Source organism: Sebastes umbrosus, chromosome 15 (assembly GCF_015220745.1).
Source record: "Sebastes umbrosus isolate fSebUmb1 chromosome 15, fSebUmb1.pri, whole genome shotgun sequence".
Classification (NCBI taxonomy): Eukaryota; Metazoa; Chordata; class Actinopteri; order Perciformes; family Sebastidae; genus Sebastes; species Sebastes umbrosus.
In genome coordinates this window covers 24,918,261-24,934,193 of record NC_051283.1, presented here as the reverse complement: position 1 = coordinate 24,934,193, position 15,933 = coordinate 24,918,261, and the positions used below count along the sequence as shown (strand labels likewise).

At 42.8% G+C, this 15,933-nt stretch overlaps 1 protein-coding gene across 3 annotated transcripts in view; it reads right to left on the bottom strand.

Moving 5' to 3' along the window:
• The window catches only part of ext1c (exostoses (multiple) 1c), a 94,960-nt gene that overhangs the window by 64,208 nt on the left and 14,819 nt on the right, over positions 1–15,933 (bottom strand). For all 3 annotated transcript variants that reach the window (XM_037794843.1, XM_037794844.1, XM_037794845.1), the window contains one exon: positions 11,633–13,028. In XM_037794843.1, the coding sequence (XP_037650771.1) occupies positions 11,633–12,579 (947 nt within the window). In that variant the 5' untranslated portion in view covers positions 12,580–13,028. The remainder of the gene's footprint in view (positions 1–11,632; positions 13,029–15,933) is intronic.

The following is a 15,933-nucleotide window of genomic DNA, read 5'->3' as shown; positions in this document are numbered from 1 at the left end:
ACAGAGCAGATAAATCTGGAAAGAACAGAACATCCAGACCTTGAGAAACTGGCAACTATTAAAAGTTCTCCTTTATATTCTCCATAAGCCCAAAGTATGCACATGAAAATGTGCCCAAACCCAACACGAATATGTCAAAGCCATCAGGCTGGGTCAGTCTGCAGACATTTGTATCCTCATAAGCTCACAAACCAGGTTTGAACCATCGCAGCTTCTCTATTACCCCCTTTACACCTGACATTAAAATGTGTTTTGGGTGATCGGATTGCAATCAGATAAGGCGGAGGACGGAGTGTGATCCGTTCGGCCAAACCGCCGTCGACCACATTGAACACGAGTATAAATGCAATTGCGTTTTCAATCTACATACAACAACTACGTGGGCTGTAGTGATGGGTGGGTCGACCCACAACCTTTAGTTAAGCTTGTCACGGGTTTGTGCGGGCGGGTCAGAAAGTGACAAAACAGCATTCCGAATAAGTTATTAATAAATTACAGACACATTGCGTGCAATAGTCCACCTTCCACCTTCTCTTCTTCCCCTCTCTTTGTCACTCTCACGCACATTTTTGCGGGTCGGTGAGGTGCGGATTGGCTCTCATAATGGGTCCATGACCTGACCATGATCACTAGTGGATAACAAAACGCAATTGCTCACTCGACCCGTAAGGTTGTTTGAGCTGGACAGAGTGATCGGATCCCAATCAAATCTCAATGTGGACACTGGATACACATGTTTATACCAGGTGTAAATGTAATCAGGTTAGTTTATATGTAGATAGAATCTGGATGCAAGACACATTTTAATGCCAAATATAAAGGGGGTCTATGAGTCAACAACTTCTGTTTGCACCAATCAGCCAGAATCAAGCACTATCTAGAGACGAAAGAGATTTATTATCAATGTCTTGTCCTGCATTTTACATATGGCTTTGGTTAGCCTTCCACTAATACTCACACATACTGCCATAACTACCGTCATAACTTTGAGCCAAATCTCCCACATTATCAGTGAGACGCAGAGCCCCTATACTGCGACTGCACAGCACCACTTCTACCGTCTACCTGGATTAGACGGATCTTAAAATCATTTGAAATAAATTGAGGTTATGCCTGCCAGGATTTCTCACTCGTCATGGATTGTGCCTCTGTGACCTGTGAGCTATACCATTGCCTCCGAATTCCTCGAAGCGAGCAGTCGCAAAAAAGAGATGTATTTTTAAATCATCACTGTTTTCACATGTGTCTGTAATAAGTGAACACGGCGAGGTCAAGCGACAGACAGAGGATATTACAGGAAAGGTGATCTCCTTTGAAGCAGCTGGACTGTATTAGCTGCACTTTATGACTCGATTTTAGGATTTTTTTTTAGGATGGAAAGACCTCAGAAATGAATTTACAGTAGGCCTCTGCTGACAAATCAAATGTTTCATCCCAAAATGAACTATCATGCATTAACAGCTGCAATGCATACTGACACAGTGATGACTGGGAATGTTGGCATTAGTAGAAAGTGTTGGGCCTGGTTTTAGTTTCGGCACTGAGGTAGCATTTTGTTTAAGGTTACCACTTTCCAATAAAGCACCTTTTATAAAGGGCTTATAAGTTGTAACTAATGGCTTTGTTGATGGTAAATAAATGCTTTATAGGTCAGTTATAAGCAATTCATTGGACAAATTGTGTCCTTCTAAAGGAATAGTTCTACACTTTGTAATGCTCATTCCTTTTTGTCAGAGAGTTAAATGAGAAGCATCCATTAAATATGAAGCTACAGACAGACAGCAGCAGGTTAGCTTAGCTTAGAACAAAGACTGGGAACAGGTGGAACAAAAACACCTACCAGCACCTCTAAAGCTCACTAATTAATAAGTGGTATTCATCTCTGCCATTTGGTAGTTATGCAGTTATGAATGTTGGTAATCCGTTAAAAAAATGCTCAAATTGTTAATAAACATATTTTTGTGCAGATCCCCCGCAGACTTTTATCAGAAGGTAAGTGGTTCAGTGAAAGGAAACTTTCACAAACTTGGAAAACCTAAAAGCTGTTCTTATTAATGGATTATAGCTGATCTATAAAGCCTCAGGAAATGAATTTATGTAACATTAATATACCCTCTAGAAAAGGTGCCTTATTGGAAATTGTTACAATTTTATGGTTAAAAAATCAATCCATCACTACATAATGTAGGGACAGAATCAGAAGTGCAGGTAATTATTAGGGCTGGGACGATTCACCTATCTCCCGATTCAATAGACTACAGATATGATGTCACGTTATTCTGACTACAACAAGAAAAGCGGTAACTTCCTTCTACCTCCGCATAGACTCAAATTAAGCAAATATATTTCTGGCATTAAAAATCTATTTAAAAATCGTAAAAAAAAAATGAATAAATAAAAAATCACGATACATAAGTGAATCTATTTTTTTCCCCACCTTTAGTAATTATAGAGGCCAACATGCTTGAGAACAGCCGGTGGTCAAGACTCCTGATTTGTGACTTCTGTCTAAGTGGATTAGATGAAACCTTGTTTGACACTCTGAGGCTCATCTACTGTAGATCTCTCCTGTCCTTACCTTCTGCATGCTGTCCGGCTCATCCAAACATACATGAAGGGTGAGTGGCGGCGGGGAGGGGGGATGGGAAACTGCATGCATGTGCATGTCCCCAGCACAATGGCGTGCGAAACAATTGTATGTAACACTACAGACAAAGCTGTGCCTGTCAGAAAAGTTCTCCTTCATGCAGAAGCAGGGTTCTGTTGATGAATTATGCATAGCGGAGCTCAGAAATATGGTAGGAAGCTTGCACTCAACTGGAGGAGGACTGAAAGAAAAAGTGAGAGGAGGAGGCGGACAAGATGTTGGGAGAAAAGTTGTGCAGAGTACACACTAAGAAGGTGTGAGTTAGAGAAAGTGAAGATGTGCATGTATGCATGCACCCATGCCACATTGTGTCTGTCACAGCAATTAGATTTGCAGTTGTTTTTAATGCAGGGATTAAAATTAAGACTTCTCAAATGTAGGTAAAGCCTGGGTGTGGCATATGTCCACCACACATTTGGTCATGTTATGTTTTCTGATCTAGTTTCTGTATGACAAACATTGTTGAAATTTTCCAGAGCTTGTAAAACACAAAGCCGTTGAGGCCGTGATTGCCTCATGAGGTGGTGTGGCTCCAGTCCAAGACTTGTAAACAATAAGCTTTTGTCACATTGAATGCCCTCAGACTAGACAGATAAATTCTAATTTAGAAAAATGGAAAAGCCATACTGACGAGAAAGTCCGACTGAAATAGCATCATTAAGGAAGTGGGAGGCTACATATGTGACTCAAGTTTTTCAAACAGTGAGCAGCAGCGGTTTGAGAGAACAATGAAGGGATGAAGATTTGACCGCAAACATGTAATGAGGAATGACAAGCAGGTTGCAACTGGTTTGCGTTTGGCCAAGAATACAACATTTCTCAAGGCTGAGGAATGAAAGCTGTGGCAGCCTGAGGAGCTGCAGTGGAAGACCAAACCTCCGCCAACACTGAGCACTCCTCCAATGTTAATGTTACAGCCAAAGCAATCATTCCCATCGGTTGAAGTGAGGTTAAATTGATTTTGTGATTTCGCAAACATGCCTTTTGGATTTGAGTTCAAGTCTCTCTCATAGTTGTGGCTAAAATAAAAATAAAAATAATGAAAAAACACTGGAAATTCAGATCAGGTCAAACCCAAAACCAAACAAATCATTCCTTGGGAGTTCGTGGGAGTCAGATAGACGTGTTTGTTATGATGTCTTGGAGAACTTAAGATAAAATGACCTGGCAACATACAACTATAATCTGGATGTAATAAATGAATACATATTTACTCTGAAATCGACCTTATCACCACTGATAACGATTGTAAAATGCATTCAGTTATATTCCCTTACTATAACTGTGACCATAATTAACCCTTTGTGATCCTGCAGCCAATTTTTTTATTGGTTTCAACTAGTTACTAATTAGTATATTAAATTAACAATCAATGATAAGGTTTCTCTTATAAATTGCCAGGTGATAGGCATGGCCGAAGACAAAACCTGACCAGAAGAAGAAGCTTTGTCATCCTTTAAACCTGATTTTGATTTGATTTTTTTCAACCTGACAGTTGTTTAAAGTCGTGTTTCTGGTCGCCTGAAGAATGTAAGTCCAATATTTACTCTCCTGTAAGCTCTGGTCAACACTAACCATATTCACCAGCCAGCTAGGGATGTCACGATATCAGAAATTGAGTAGTTGATACCGATACTAGTGAAATTCCACGATTCACATATTTTCTATCGTCCCCAGGACGACAGTAAGGCGTTATTCTCGAGCCCTGACCTTACCTTCAGTGCCTGAGGTACTGTAGAAAAAAGGGGTACCGTCACGTTTTCAGAATTTTGGCAATGACTTGGTACTGAGAGCTGTGAGAGTGAATCAAAACATTAAAGCCACAGGCCATAAAACCAAAACAATGAGCTGAAAGGTGCCAAAACGTTACATAAAACTGAGAGGAACTGCAGAGCAGGGTGATAATGATCTGTGGGTTCATCACTATGAGCAACCCCTTTCACATTTACACGCTCTCATTTCATCTATTGTTAATATAAAACATTGATTACAGCACCTTTAAAGAGAAACAGAATCAATCAGCTACATCGGCCAGTGAGAAAGCCGGTTAATTTCATGCCCTCGGTGCAACCCTCTGCTGCACCGTTGGGAGCTCTGTAACTCTGTAAATATATTTGACCAGACTTCACAAAAGCACAGTGGAGGCGCGGAAGACTGATGTGTGGGATTAGAAAGATGCGAGCTGGCGAGAGGAGGATAAAGAACGGAGGAAGGAGTGTACAAGTGCCAGAGAATCACAAGGCTGCCTCTTATTTCCAAGTATTCTAAACAGAGACAGCAGAGACGGGCCACACAAACCACACACACACACTCAGACCACAGCATCTTCAGAGGTACAATTTCACAGGCCCTAATTACAGTGGGCTGCAGCGTTTCTTATTTGGTTTGCCAAAATCTCAAATTGCACACACTCTCGTTTAGCGTTTACAGACCCAGACACACACTGTGCATGCACACACCCACGTGTTAATTCAAATTGTGCATGTGCGGAAGTAGTAACTACACAGCAATGGGGGGTGGGGGGAGGCTTCTTTTAAATGTCTGCCAGCAGATAACAATGACATTGTTTTCCTTTCCAATGCTGAATCACGCACCACAATGAAATCAGAATTATTATACCATATTTACGAGCATAAAAGTCTGCAAATTTCCAGTTCAAATTACATACGCATGAGAGCATTCGTAAAGCATTTCCTTCTAACTTTTTACCATAGCCGATGTATTATTAAATCAGTCTTTCTTGCAGTCCTTCAGCTGTGTTTTGTCTGATTACTATTCTGCATTCATCCTGAACTGTTACCCAGGTTTTAAAGTCTGATCGCTCACTCGTTCTCTTTCAGCAACCTTGAGTTCCTTGAGGAGGGTCATGATGAATAATGACCCATCGGTTTCCAACACCGGCCTTTATTCACCGAGGCTGAGGCCATTTAAGACAAACACAGCGTTTTGCCATTACACGTTCTCCCCGTCACTTCAATCTCTCCCTCCCATCCTGTCCATCTCCCGTTCCCACCTCACAAACACACAAACTCGGTTCTCGGTTGGTCCGAAAGGGAACCTGAGAACTTTGTGTTTTCTGTCGTACCTTTTGTATCTCCCAAGCATCGCTCTCTTTCTTCCTCAACTCTCTGTTTTTCACACTCTTGCTCATTTACATTCACTGTACAATGCACGTTTCTCTTCCCTTTCTTAGAGAATTCTCTAAAGTGAGGGAAACTAGGCCATTAGGCTGCAGCACGGCTTCTCCTTTGCTTCAAGTATCCCCCTCTCTTCTAATTCCCTCTTTCTACGCTCTGTCTTTCTCTCCCACTTTGTCACCCTCCCTCCTGCCCCGTTTCATTCTCGCTTTTTCCTAAAGTTGCCTGCGGTATTCCTCGCTCTTTTTCCCCATTTTTTTTTGTAATCTTTATCACATGACATTCTCCTTTTCTTCCTCTCTGTCTTGCTGCTCTTATTGCCTTGGGTACCACTGTGTCCTACCTCCAACTTGTCTCTTTGCTGCTTCGTTCTGTTTTCTCTCCTATCATCCATAATCCATGCACACACACACACACTCAAACTTGCACACCAAATTCAATAGACCCCGAAAAGTATTTCCAGGCACCTTCTGTTCCTATTCAGATTTCTTTTATTCCCTATGGCGCATTTTAATGGGATTTTTTGGTGCCATTTACCCATCATTCCGTACTTTAAAAGGGTAAAATTGTGTTAATAGAAATGGCAGGGACGGAGGTATTTAAACTTAATCCGTTTTTATAAACTATTCTGCTAACAACCATGGAGGTGTTATCATTTTTTCATAAAGCCAAAAGAGTGTGCATTATGCAACTATTCAGCAAAAACAACATAAAAGGGACAGCTTTACAATGCTTTACACTGCTGTCTTTGGTAGTGACTGACTGGCACAGTGACGCAGTTTAGTCTAAATGAGTAAATGTGTGTCTTCTATACGAACATGGGTTGAACACGGGTTGCAGACTATTTTCTTTTGATGAATAGGCGTCTTTGTTAAGGATGATTCAGGATAATCCGGAAACCCTACTGAGAACGGTTCTCATTGAGGCTTTTTTCAACCAAAGAAATATGCACCATGAGACCTGCTTATAGATTGGTCTGTGGATCTGATACCCCCTTTACACCTGGCATTAAAGGTGCTAAATGCGAGATTGGGAGCGCTTCTATTGCCTCCGCACGGCTTCCAACGCGGCTCGTAGCTAACGATGCTGACAGCGCTAACAGTGAAAACATCGACAACAGTCCTGACAGAGCTAACAGTATTAACTTGGGGGGGAACCAGACGGGTGGTGCTACGCTTCCGCGATGGCATCATCGGTCGAGATGGCGTTATCAGCTGTAACCGCCGTATGAGAGCAGTGCAGAGTGCAAGTCATAGTCAAGTCAGCACACTGACACACTGACAGCTGTTGTTGCCTGTTGGGCTGCAGTTTGCCATGTTCTGATTTGAGCATATTTTTTTATGCTAAATGCAGTACCTGTGAGGGTTTCTTGACAATATCTGTAATTGTTTTGTGTTGTTAATTGATTTCCAATAATAAATATTATTGAACATATATTTGCATAAAGCAGCATATTTGTCCACTCCCATGTTCATAAGAGTATTAAATACTTGACAAATCTCCCTTTAAGGTACATTTTGAACAGATAAAAAATGTGTGATTAATCGTGATTAACTATGGATCATCATGCGATTAAATATTTTAATCGATTGACAGCCCTAACTAATAATAATAAATTATTATTATTATTATGCAATTTTACTATTACATTTTTTTAATGTTATCTTTGGGGGGGCTGTCATTTTACAGCCCTATTCATTTTCTTATTTGTCTGAGAAGGGGGGTGGGATGTTCAAATGATGTCATGACGGTCTATTGATCTGTCTGTCTGACTCCCCCTCACCTTCTACTTCCTCCTCCACCCTCTTGTGCCCTTTGTCCGTTGGTTGCTGTGTTGTCCAGGTCCCTCGGGGCTAATCTGCTGGTGTAGCAGATGCATGCGCTCATTAACCTGGTGCCACCTTCTAAGAGCCTCATTGACCGTGACACAGTCTCTCGCACACGGACGCAATCTCATGCATATATAGCAGTGACAGTCACACACACATACACACACACACAAAGACACATGCTTGCTTGATGACATGGACTGTTATTATTAGCACGCGGGAGCCGGATTTTTGGCAGAAATAGAAGAGAGAAGAGTGAATGAAAAGGATAGAATGGCTGAAGGAAAGACAGAAGAGAGAGGGAGACAGATGGAGAGATGAGGGTATGTCTTTACAAACAGAAACCTTGCTCATGGAGTTTGTTTATTGTCCTCTTTTCTTTTTCTCTCGATCATTTGGCTTCATGCTCTCCCCAGTGAAATCGCCTTCTTCCCTCCCAAAAGGGAGATTCAAAGGATACAAAAAGAGAGATGGACCCTCACCTCTCCTCCCTCCTCCCCTCCCCTCACATCCCTCCTTCACACCTCTCTCTCTCTCCGGGGCTAAAAGCCTCATGTTTCCAGAGAAAAAGACTTCATACAAAAGAGGAGAGAGGGGGAAAAAAATCATCCAGCTTTTTGTGGTTTTTCTTACAAACGGCAGCTGTCTCTCACATTGCCTCCCCCATTCACACCCTTGCACCCTCAGAGCCGTTGCCGTACCCAAATCTACCGCAAAATACCACATGGGACCTCCCCCACTATCCTCCCCACCCCACACACACACCCCTGCCCACCCGGTTGTCTGAGTAGTGTGGCTGTGTGGAATAAATGAGCTCATTCATACAGTGTTGAGCGGCTCCATCCCCGGCCCAATGTAAACAAGCCTAAGGTGGCTTGTTATAGGCCACAGGAGCAAGGAGTGTGCTTGGATCAGAACCATCACCTAACTGCCGTTCCCCGGGGGTAAACGATATTTCAAAAGTCTTATTGTTGCTTTGAGCGATCATTTGATAGCACATGAAAACAAGTTCCACCTCCGGGTGCTTTTGATTTAAATTGGGGGTTTAGCAGTTGGTTTCTCTTGTGCCGGAAAAGTGCAGTCTGTCCAACAAGAGAAGAAGCAATTCAGAGATGCAGGTAAAAAATAGTACACTGCAAAACATTATACAGCACTTAATCTTTTATCATTAACTTTAGTTTAACTAAGTTGTATTAATTTAACTTCAAAATGTCTAGCTTTTACAGTGCTTCCCTTATAAATATGAGTTTTTTTTTTACTTGAAGTCCTGTGGCATGAAATTAAGACTTGAATGAATAGTATGCTTAACACAGCTAAAATAATTAGTCAATTAATCAATTAACCGACTGACAGAAAATTAAGCGTGAACTATTTTGGCAATCGTTTAAGTCACTTTTCAAGCAAAAATGTAATTTAATGGTTTCAGCTTAGCTTCACATATATGAGAGTTTGCTATCTATAGGGTTTTGGACTGTCAATCAGACAAAGAGAAAAGAAAAAGATATTTGAAGACGTCACCCCTCAGGCTGATTTTTCATATATATTTTTTGACCTTCAATGAACTTAACAATTAGCTCGAGAAAATGATCATGGAATTAATTCATAATGAAAATAATCCTGAGCTGCAGCCCTACTGAGTGTTCTCTTAACTGATTAAATTAAGATGCTTACAACCCGCCTCCCAACCGCTTGGTCTTGGCTCACATGAATGGCAGCTCATTATGACGGAAAATAACTCTTCTACAACTCTTAGGACATAATGATTTAAATAAGGGCTATATAAAAATGATCCGCTGATTTACAAATGTCTCTCTCCCAATGCAATGCATTGTTTGAGTTATATTATTTTTCAGTGTGAACAGTCTGCTCATAATGGTATACTTAATTGTTAATTTAGTAGGAAGTATGCAGCACATATAGATTGAGTGTGTAGTAGGCAGTACGCTAGTATGCAGTAGGTTAGTATGCAGTACGTTAGTGCGCAGTACGTTAGTGCGCAGTAGGTTAGTGTGCAGTACGTCAGTAGGCAGTACGTTAGTGCGCAGTACGTCAGTGCGCAGTACGTTAGTGCGCAGTAGGTTAGTGTGCAGTACGTCAGTAGGCAGTACGTTAGTGCGCAGTACGTCAGTGCGCAGTACGTCAGTGCGCAGTACGTCAGTAGGCAGTACGTTAGTGTGCAGTAGGTTAGTGTGCAGTACATTAGTAGGCAGTACGTTAGTGTGCAGTACGTTAGTAGGCAGTAGGTTAGTGTGCAGTACTTTAGTAGGCAGTACGTTAGTGTGCAGTACTTTAGTGTGCAGTACGTTAGTGTGCAGTACGTTAGTAGGCAGTACGTTAGTGTGCAGTACGTTAGTGTGCAGTAGGTTAGTAAGCAGTACGTTAGTGTGCAGAACGTTATTGTGCAGTACGTTAGTGTGCAGTACGTTAGTTTGCACTTTCAAACACAGCCATTCTATCTTTCACTGAAATCCATCTTCTCCTGTGTCTGAATGTTCTGCACCATCAGACTATCCTTGGTATCTGTGTATGAATGGACAGTCACAGACTTTATAATGAGGAGCTCTGTCAGCACTTCAGCTTCAGAGACTTTTATAGCAAAGTGTAAGTTAAGCAAGTAGGAGTGAAACAGAGGGGCTGTGTTAAAGGGCGGTACAGCTCCTATATATCAACCATGTAATTACTGCTGTATAGAATAATAGAACATGATGACTTTGCATGAAACCAAGAAGTACTTCTTCTTCTTATTTTTCACCGTCCTCCACCCTACAAAAATATAAATGATAATTTTACAATGAAAAAGTTTCTATTGTGTGTGTTTTTGAGTTCATGTGTCTATTTCCATCTGTTTTTAAGTCACTGTCTGAGCTCCAATAAGCCAGTAAGAGAAAAGTGCTCAGAGGATGAGACATGTTTACCAAGCTGCTGCTGCTGCTGCAACATGTATTAGGCAGATGGGTGTGTTTCCTAAAGCTTTTCATTATTAACTCAACAATGGCGCGCCACTCACATACTTGAAAACCACTCTGTGAAAAGGCCACAGCACATGGGGCTGAAGTGGAAATATATATTGTAAAATAGTATCATGCATTTGTACAAACTGTTTTCAATGCCTAGCAAAGGTCATACACATATATTAGTTGGTTTTAATCATAAATCATTGCTCTAATTATTGCAGATGTTGCTGGACTCATTTTCCAATGTCTTTCATCCACTCCACCCCCCCATCGAATCAGTAAACTGATTGAAAACCAAAGTGGAAATGGCAAGCTTATCTCCCATGCAACAGCAAGAGAACCTTTACAAAATATGAAAATTAAAAATATAACAATCATTCACACCTTGCACCCGGCGGCGGTTTATTCTCCGAGGTAATCAGAGATTTGACAAAGCAATTCTTTGTGGTGACCTTTGCTTTGGCTCTTTATGCGGCGTAGTTTCAGTTGTAATTAATTAGCTGTTTATTTCTTTGTCACACCCAAATACGAAAAATAGAAATGACTGCATGTGCACTTACTCTTATTTGTCGTCCATCGTCTTGTAAGATTTATTTACACTCTGAATAATAGAGGAGCTTAAGGTCAGTTATTACAAGTTGAGCCCATTACTGTACAACCACTGTTTTGCTGTACTTTTAAGAGCACTGATACAAGAATTGCTGTAAACAGTGGCCTGAATCTAAATTTCCAGGGACTCGAGTCTGTGTGTAAAATCTTTGATCTCGAAAGCAACTGCCAAACATCATAAACCTAAACAGACAAAACTTGTGCCGCCATAAAAAAGAGACAAAAATAACCAGTGGGACCCAAAAGCTGTGCCAGCACAGCTTGTAGAAAATCAGTGACATCTAAAAGACCAATAAAACAGCGTGTTAAGTTCAAATAAGAAGACAAGCTGAACAACAGCACTATAAAAAATAACACTTGACACTCTAAATCCCTGTAAAGCGCCACACTCACTCACACCGCGCTTCTCATTTTAACATTACTGCCCTCCCCCCTGGCCACAGGACCCCGTCTTACCTCTCGTATTCAAGGTTGTCATGGTCACAGCGTGCGTCTTTGTGCTTCTCCCAGTCCTTCCCGTGGCGGCACGTCGTCAGCGACACAATGTCCTTTCCGTTGTGGATGTGATGAAGTGCGTTTCTGGTGTCTGAGCCGATGCCCGTCAGATAGCGCTTCCCCTTGAACATCAGCAGGTACTTCCTTCGTGGCGGTATGGTGCTCCTCACCAGCCAGCCCCGCTCTCCGCCCTTCTGCGGGTGATCCTTTGAGAACAGCGGGATGGAGACGTCGAAGCCCGGCCTGAAGTGTTCTGTGTTGAGGCTGGCTTTGGCTAAGATGGCCTGGCCAATGTTGAAGCCCAGGTCCTCTGTGTAGTTAGGCCAGGTGCCTGAGTACAGGTTGAAGATCAGGTGGTTCCGCCCGTCGTTCCACAGCGGGTAACCACGGATACGTTCATCCACATTGGGCACAAACTGTCCTGATAGCTGGTCTCGATCTAACGTGTCTATCCCGAGCACGAACAGGCATGCCTCGCGGGGGTCCGCTGTGAAGTACCGGGACTCACCTATGGACGTCAGGATCTTCCTGTAGCTTTCAGACACGCGGTCGGTTTTCTCTGACGGATATATATACACCCTGAACCCTTCCCTTCCTCTGCGGCGACACCGCGAGAAGTCAAAACAGGTCTCCATGCGGCAGCGACTGTCCTTATAAATGGCGGACCACGCCTGGCGGCGCTGGCGGGGCGACTCGGCCGTCCCGGGGTCCGTCTGGAGCTCATCCAGGTGGGCATAGCGGGGCAGGAAGGCCCTGTCGGTCCAGTTGGGCCAGGGGCGCACCACTTCACCCCGCTGGCGTGTCAGCAGCCGGAGCAGACGTAGCTGGACTCCTCCACCCCAGTAAAAGAGGACCAGCCAGCAGCACGCGCACAAGCCCAGCAGAACATACTTCTTACGCGCCTGCATGGGGGCCTGTCACAGTCTCTTTTTTCCGCTCTGTCTCTCTCTCGTCCTCTGGTTTTTCCTCTCCTCTGCCCCTCAGCTCTGTGGCCTCACAGGGGCGGGGGACTGACTTGTGACTTCTAACAAGGAGGTTTTAACGAAGGACAATGCGTTAACAAGGACATCACTGCCTCGGAGGGTGGCCCAGTCCACTTTGCCATTTAGGATGATGCAATCTGAGTTACTGACTCCCCTCTCTCAGCCTCTTTCTGCCTTCCCCATTTGCTCTCCGCCGCACTCTCAGATGTGTGTATCCGCCTGTGTCTGCTGTGGCATGCACTGCTGCTGCTTCTGTGTGCATTTCTTCCGCTGCCCAGCCTGGTTGAGAGTGATGAAGGGTGATTTCTCCGCTCTCTCAGGCCAAGCTTGCTGCCTCATGGTGCCTGGCGCGACTGCCGTCTGCAAGGCCCCTCCTGGGGAGAAGTAAACAAACAAGAATACAGATCAGTACACAAAGTCGCTGCTCCTCAAACGACAACGGAGACATGCTCTGGGATTGAAACTGCTGTCTCAAGAGATGCCATAACTAACACTTCTGATTGTCCAAAGGGTATGAGCTTTCATTTTGGACAGACATGTGTAATCTGCAACCCCCAATCACACTTAATACAGACATGTAATCAAATAGCAATAAAGTAGCACGGCTGCTTTCACAGGCAGCAGAGGATTTTAAACTGTCAGAATCCCTCTTCAGCTCGAGCACATGAAGAGAGAAAAGCACAACTCATTGCACTTTACAAAAAAAGCATCCATCTCCTTCTCTCTATCTCCGTCTCCCTCTGGCCTCCACATTCCTGTGAAATAGATGGATATTTACAGGCGGATATGTGCTGAGATGTGCTGCTGACTTCTTGAATAGTCTTGGACAGGACTAGATATTATCATGCTCTTCAAGCTCCGGTTGAACTGAGCCAGATACAGTTGAGGTGAAGTGAAGGAGAAAATAAGAGAGTGCTTAGCATCTGAAATGCAGATTTGGAAACGCAGAAGGCAAACAGAGCGACTTTATGGCTCTGACACGTCCGTTCACCTTGGAGGGAACGAGTGAAGGCCTTTTTTGTTACATCTGCAAACTTGCAACGGTTTTTCAGCCTCGTATTTTTTACCAAACATCCCCCCCATAACTCCACAACATGTACAGTATACCGGTGTGTGTATGTGTGGAGAACGCTTCACAGTGAAGGCCAGTGTTCGTACTGCCAGCTGCGACACAAAGGAAGCTTTCAGGTCTCACCTGGCCGCTCTCTCTCTCTCTCTCTCTCTCTACCTCTCATTCACATTCCCCGTGTCGGCTTCTTCTCCAGCCGAGCAGAAGTGATGCCTGCCTTCTCTGCTTGCGAGAAAACAAACAGCACACGGGTGATGTGGGTAAACAATGCATCCTCTGATTTCCCCACCTCAAAAGGGTAGAGGAAATAAGGATTTATGTGTGAAGTGAACTGCTTGTACTCACGATTGTATATATACTGTATGATGTGTAGTGAAAACCTCAACTGCCAAATTCAACCGCCTTAAAGCAACGTTAGCTTGTCACTCACCCGAGGCAGCGCAAATGAAGCAACGTTAACTCTACAGAGTTTGGGGTTAGGCTACGGGGGTTGCGTTCAAACACATGTTAGTTTGAATTCATTCAAACTTTTTGAAAAGGTGACAGCCCTTGTATTTGACTGTATCGGTTGACTGTAGAAGAAGCATTTGGGCATTTGATGTCCCTATCACACATGCACCGCAACCCTGAACTTATCTAGGCTGAGAAACCGGAAGAATACAAACATTCGAGGATGAAGAAGAGCGATAATTTACACAAAGACGCCAACAAAAATGTCTAGCAGGAGAGACGATTCTGGGACAGATAGTCGGTAATGTCCTGCCTCCTACACGCTCTACACGGGCGCCACTCTTGCCTAAAACAAATGGAGTATTTCAAGTATTTGGGAACGCGTCTGGCACGGACAATCTCCAGTTCATATGAGAAAAAGCCTTTCTTACGGTACCAGTGTGAGAACACTACAGCTGGTATTGTCAGCCACATGGCACCAGATAATTCAGGTTAGCTAATCTGCCTGTGGAGATGGTCGTGGGTGCTTTTTGGCACCTTCCTCGTTTCTACTTCTCTGGCTACGGCTGTAGCAGCGTGAGCAGCAAGCAGTCCAAGTTGAGGGAGAAATAGACACTTGGGATCCCATTACATACTCCTCATCAATAATTCACTTGCTCCTTTAGTTAAGGCATTGATTTTCCTTTCTTGAATTTTTTTTTCCATGCTTTATATCCCCCGCCACCAACGCACACAATTAGACCTCAATCTTCTTCAGGATACACCCCGGTGAGAGATCGGTGCGAGCTCTGTCCTGATGATTTGTGGTTGCGGGGATAATTGATGATGATGATGGCAAGAAGGTGTAATAGAAAAGTGATGGAGGGTATCATTATGATGATGGTAATGATGATGGGCATGAAGAATATATTCCGTTGCCTTATATAATCTAATGCCAGTGAATGCCATTGCTTTTGTTCCATCTTCCTGCAGTTGTACTTAAATTATTTACATCGAGTTTCCATTTCCATTCTTAAAGTGCCCTTTCACAATAAGACACAATTATGTAAATGTATGTATGTATGTATGTACATGGCAAGTCCTAGTCAAGTCAGCACTCTGACACTCTGACAGCTGTTGTTGCCTGTTGGGCTGCAGTTTGCCATGTTATGATTTGAGCATATTCTTTATGCTAAATGCAGTACCTGTGAGGGTTTCCAATAATAAATATATACATGCATTTGCATAAAGCAGCATATTTGTCCACTCCCATGTTGATAAGAGTATTAAATACTTTACAAATCTCCCTTTAAGGTACATTTTGAACAGATAAAAAATGTGTGATTAATTTGCGATTAATCGCGATTAAATATTTTAATCAATGGACAACCCTAATAATATATATATATATATATATATATATATATATATATATACTGTATATATATATTATTATTTTTTTTAAAAGCCTTCACTTGACATCCGTTATTTGATTTATCTTATCAAATAATTGCAGCACAAATTTAAATTGATAAATTACAATACAAGGAGAAATTTCTGAGGCAATGAGCTATTACAGGTTTCAAGGAGGATGGAGGATAATATGTGACTTGAATATAATCACTGAAGATAATATTACAGGATATTGGGGGATGAAACTACTCATTTGAGAAAGCTTTTTAATTTCCTCGTCTTACTGCCTGACCGCTCCAGGTGTGTGAAAGCCTTATGTTGATCCCTACCGTCCTACTTTTGTGTGCAAGGACAAACCGCACAATGGC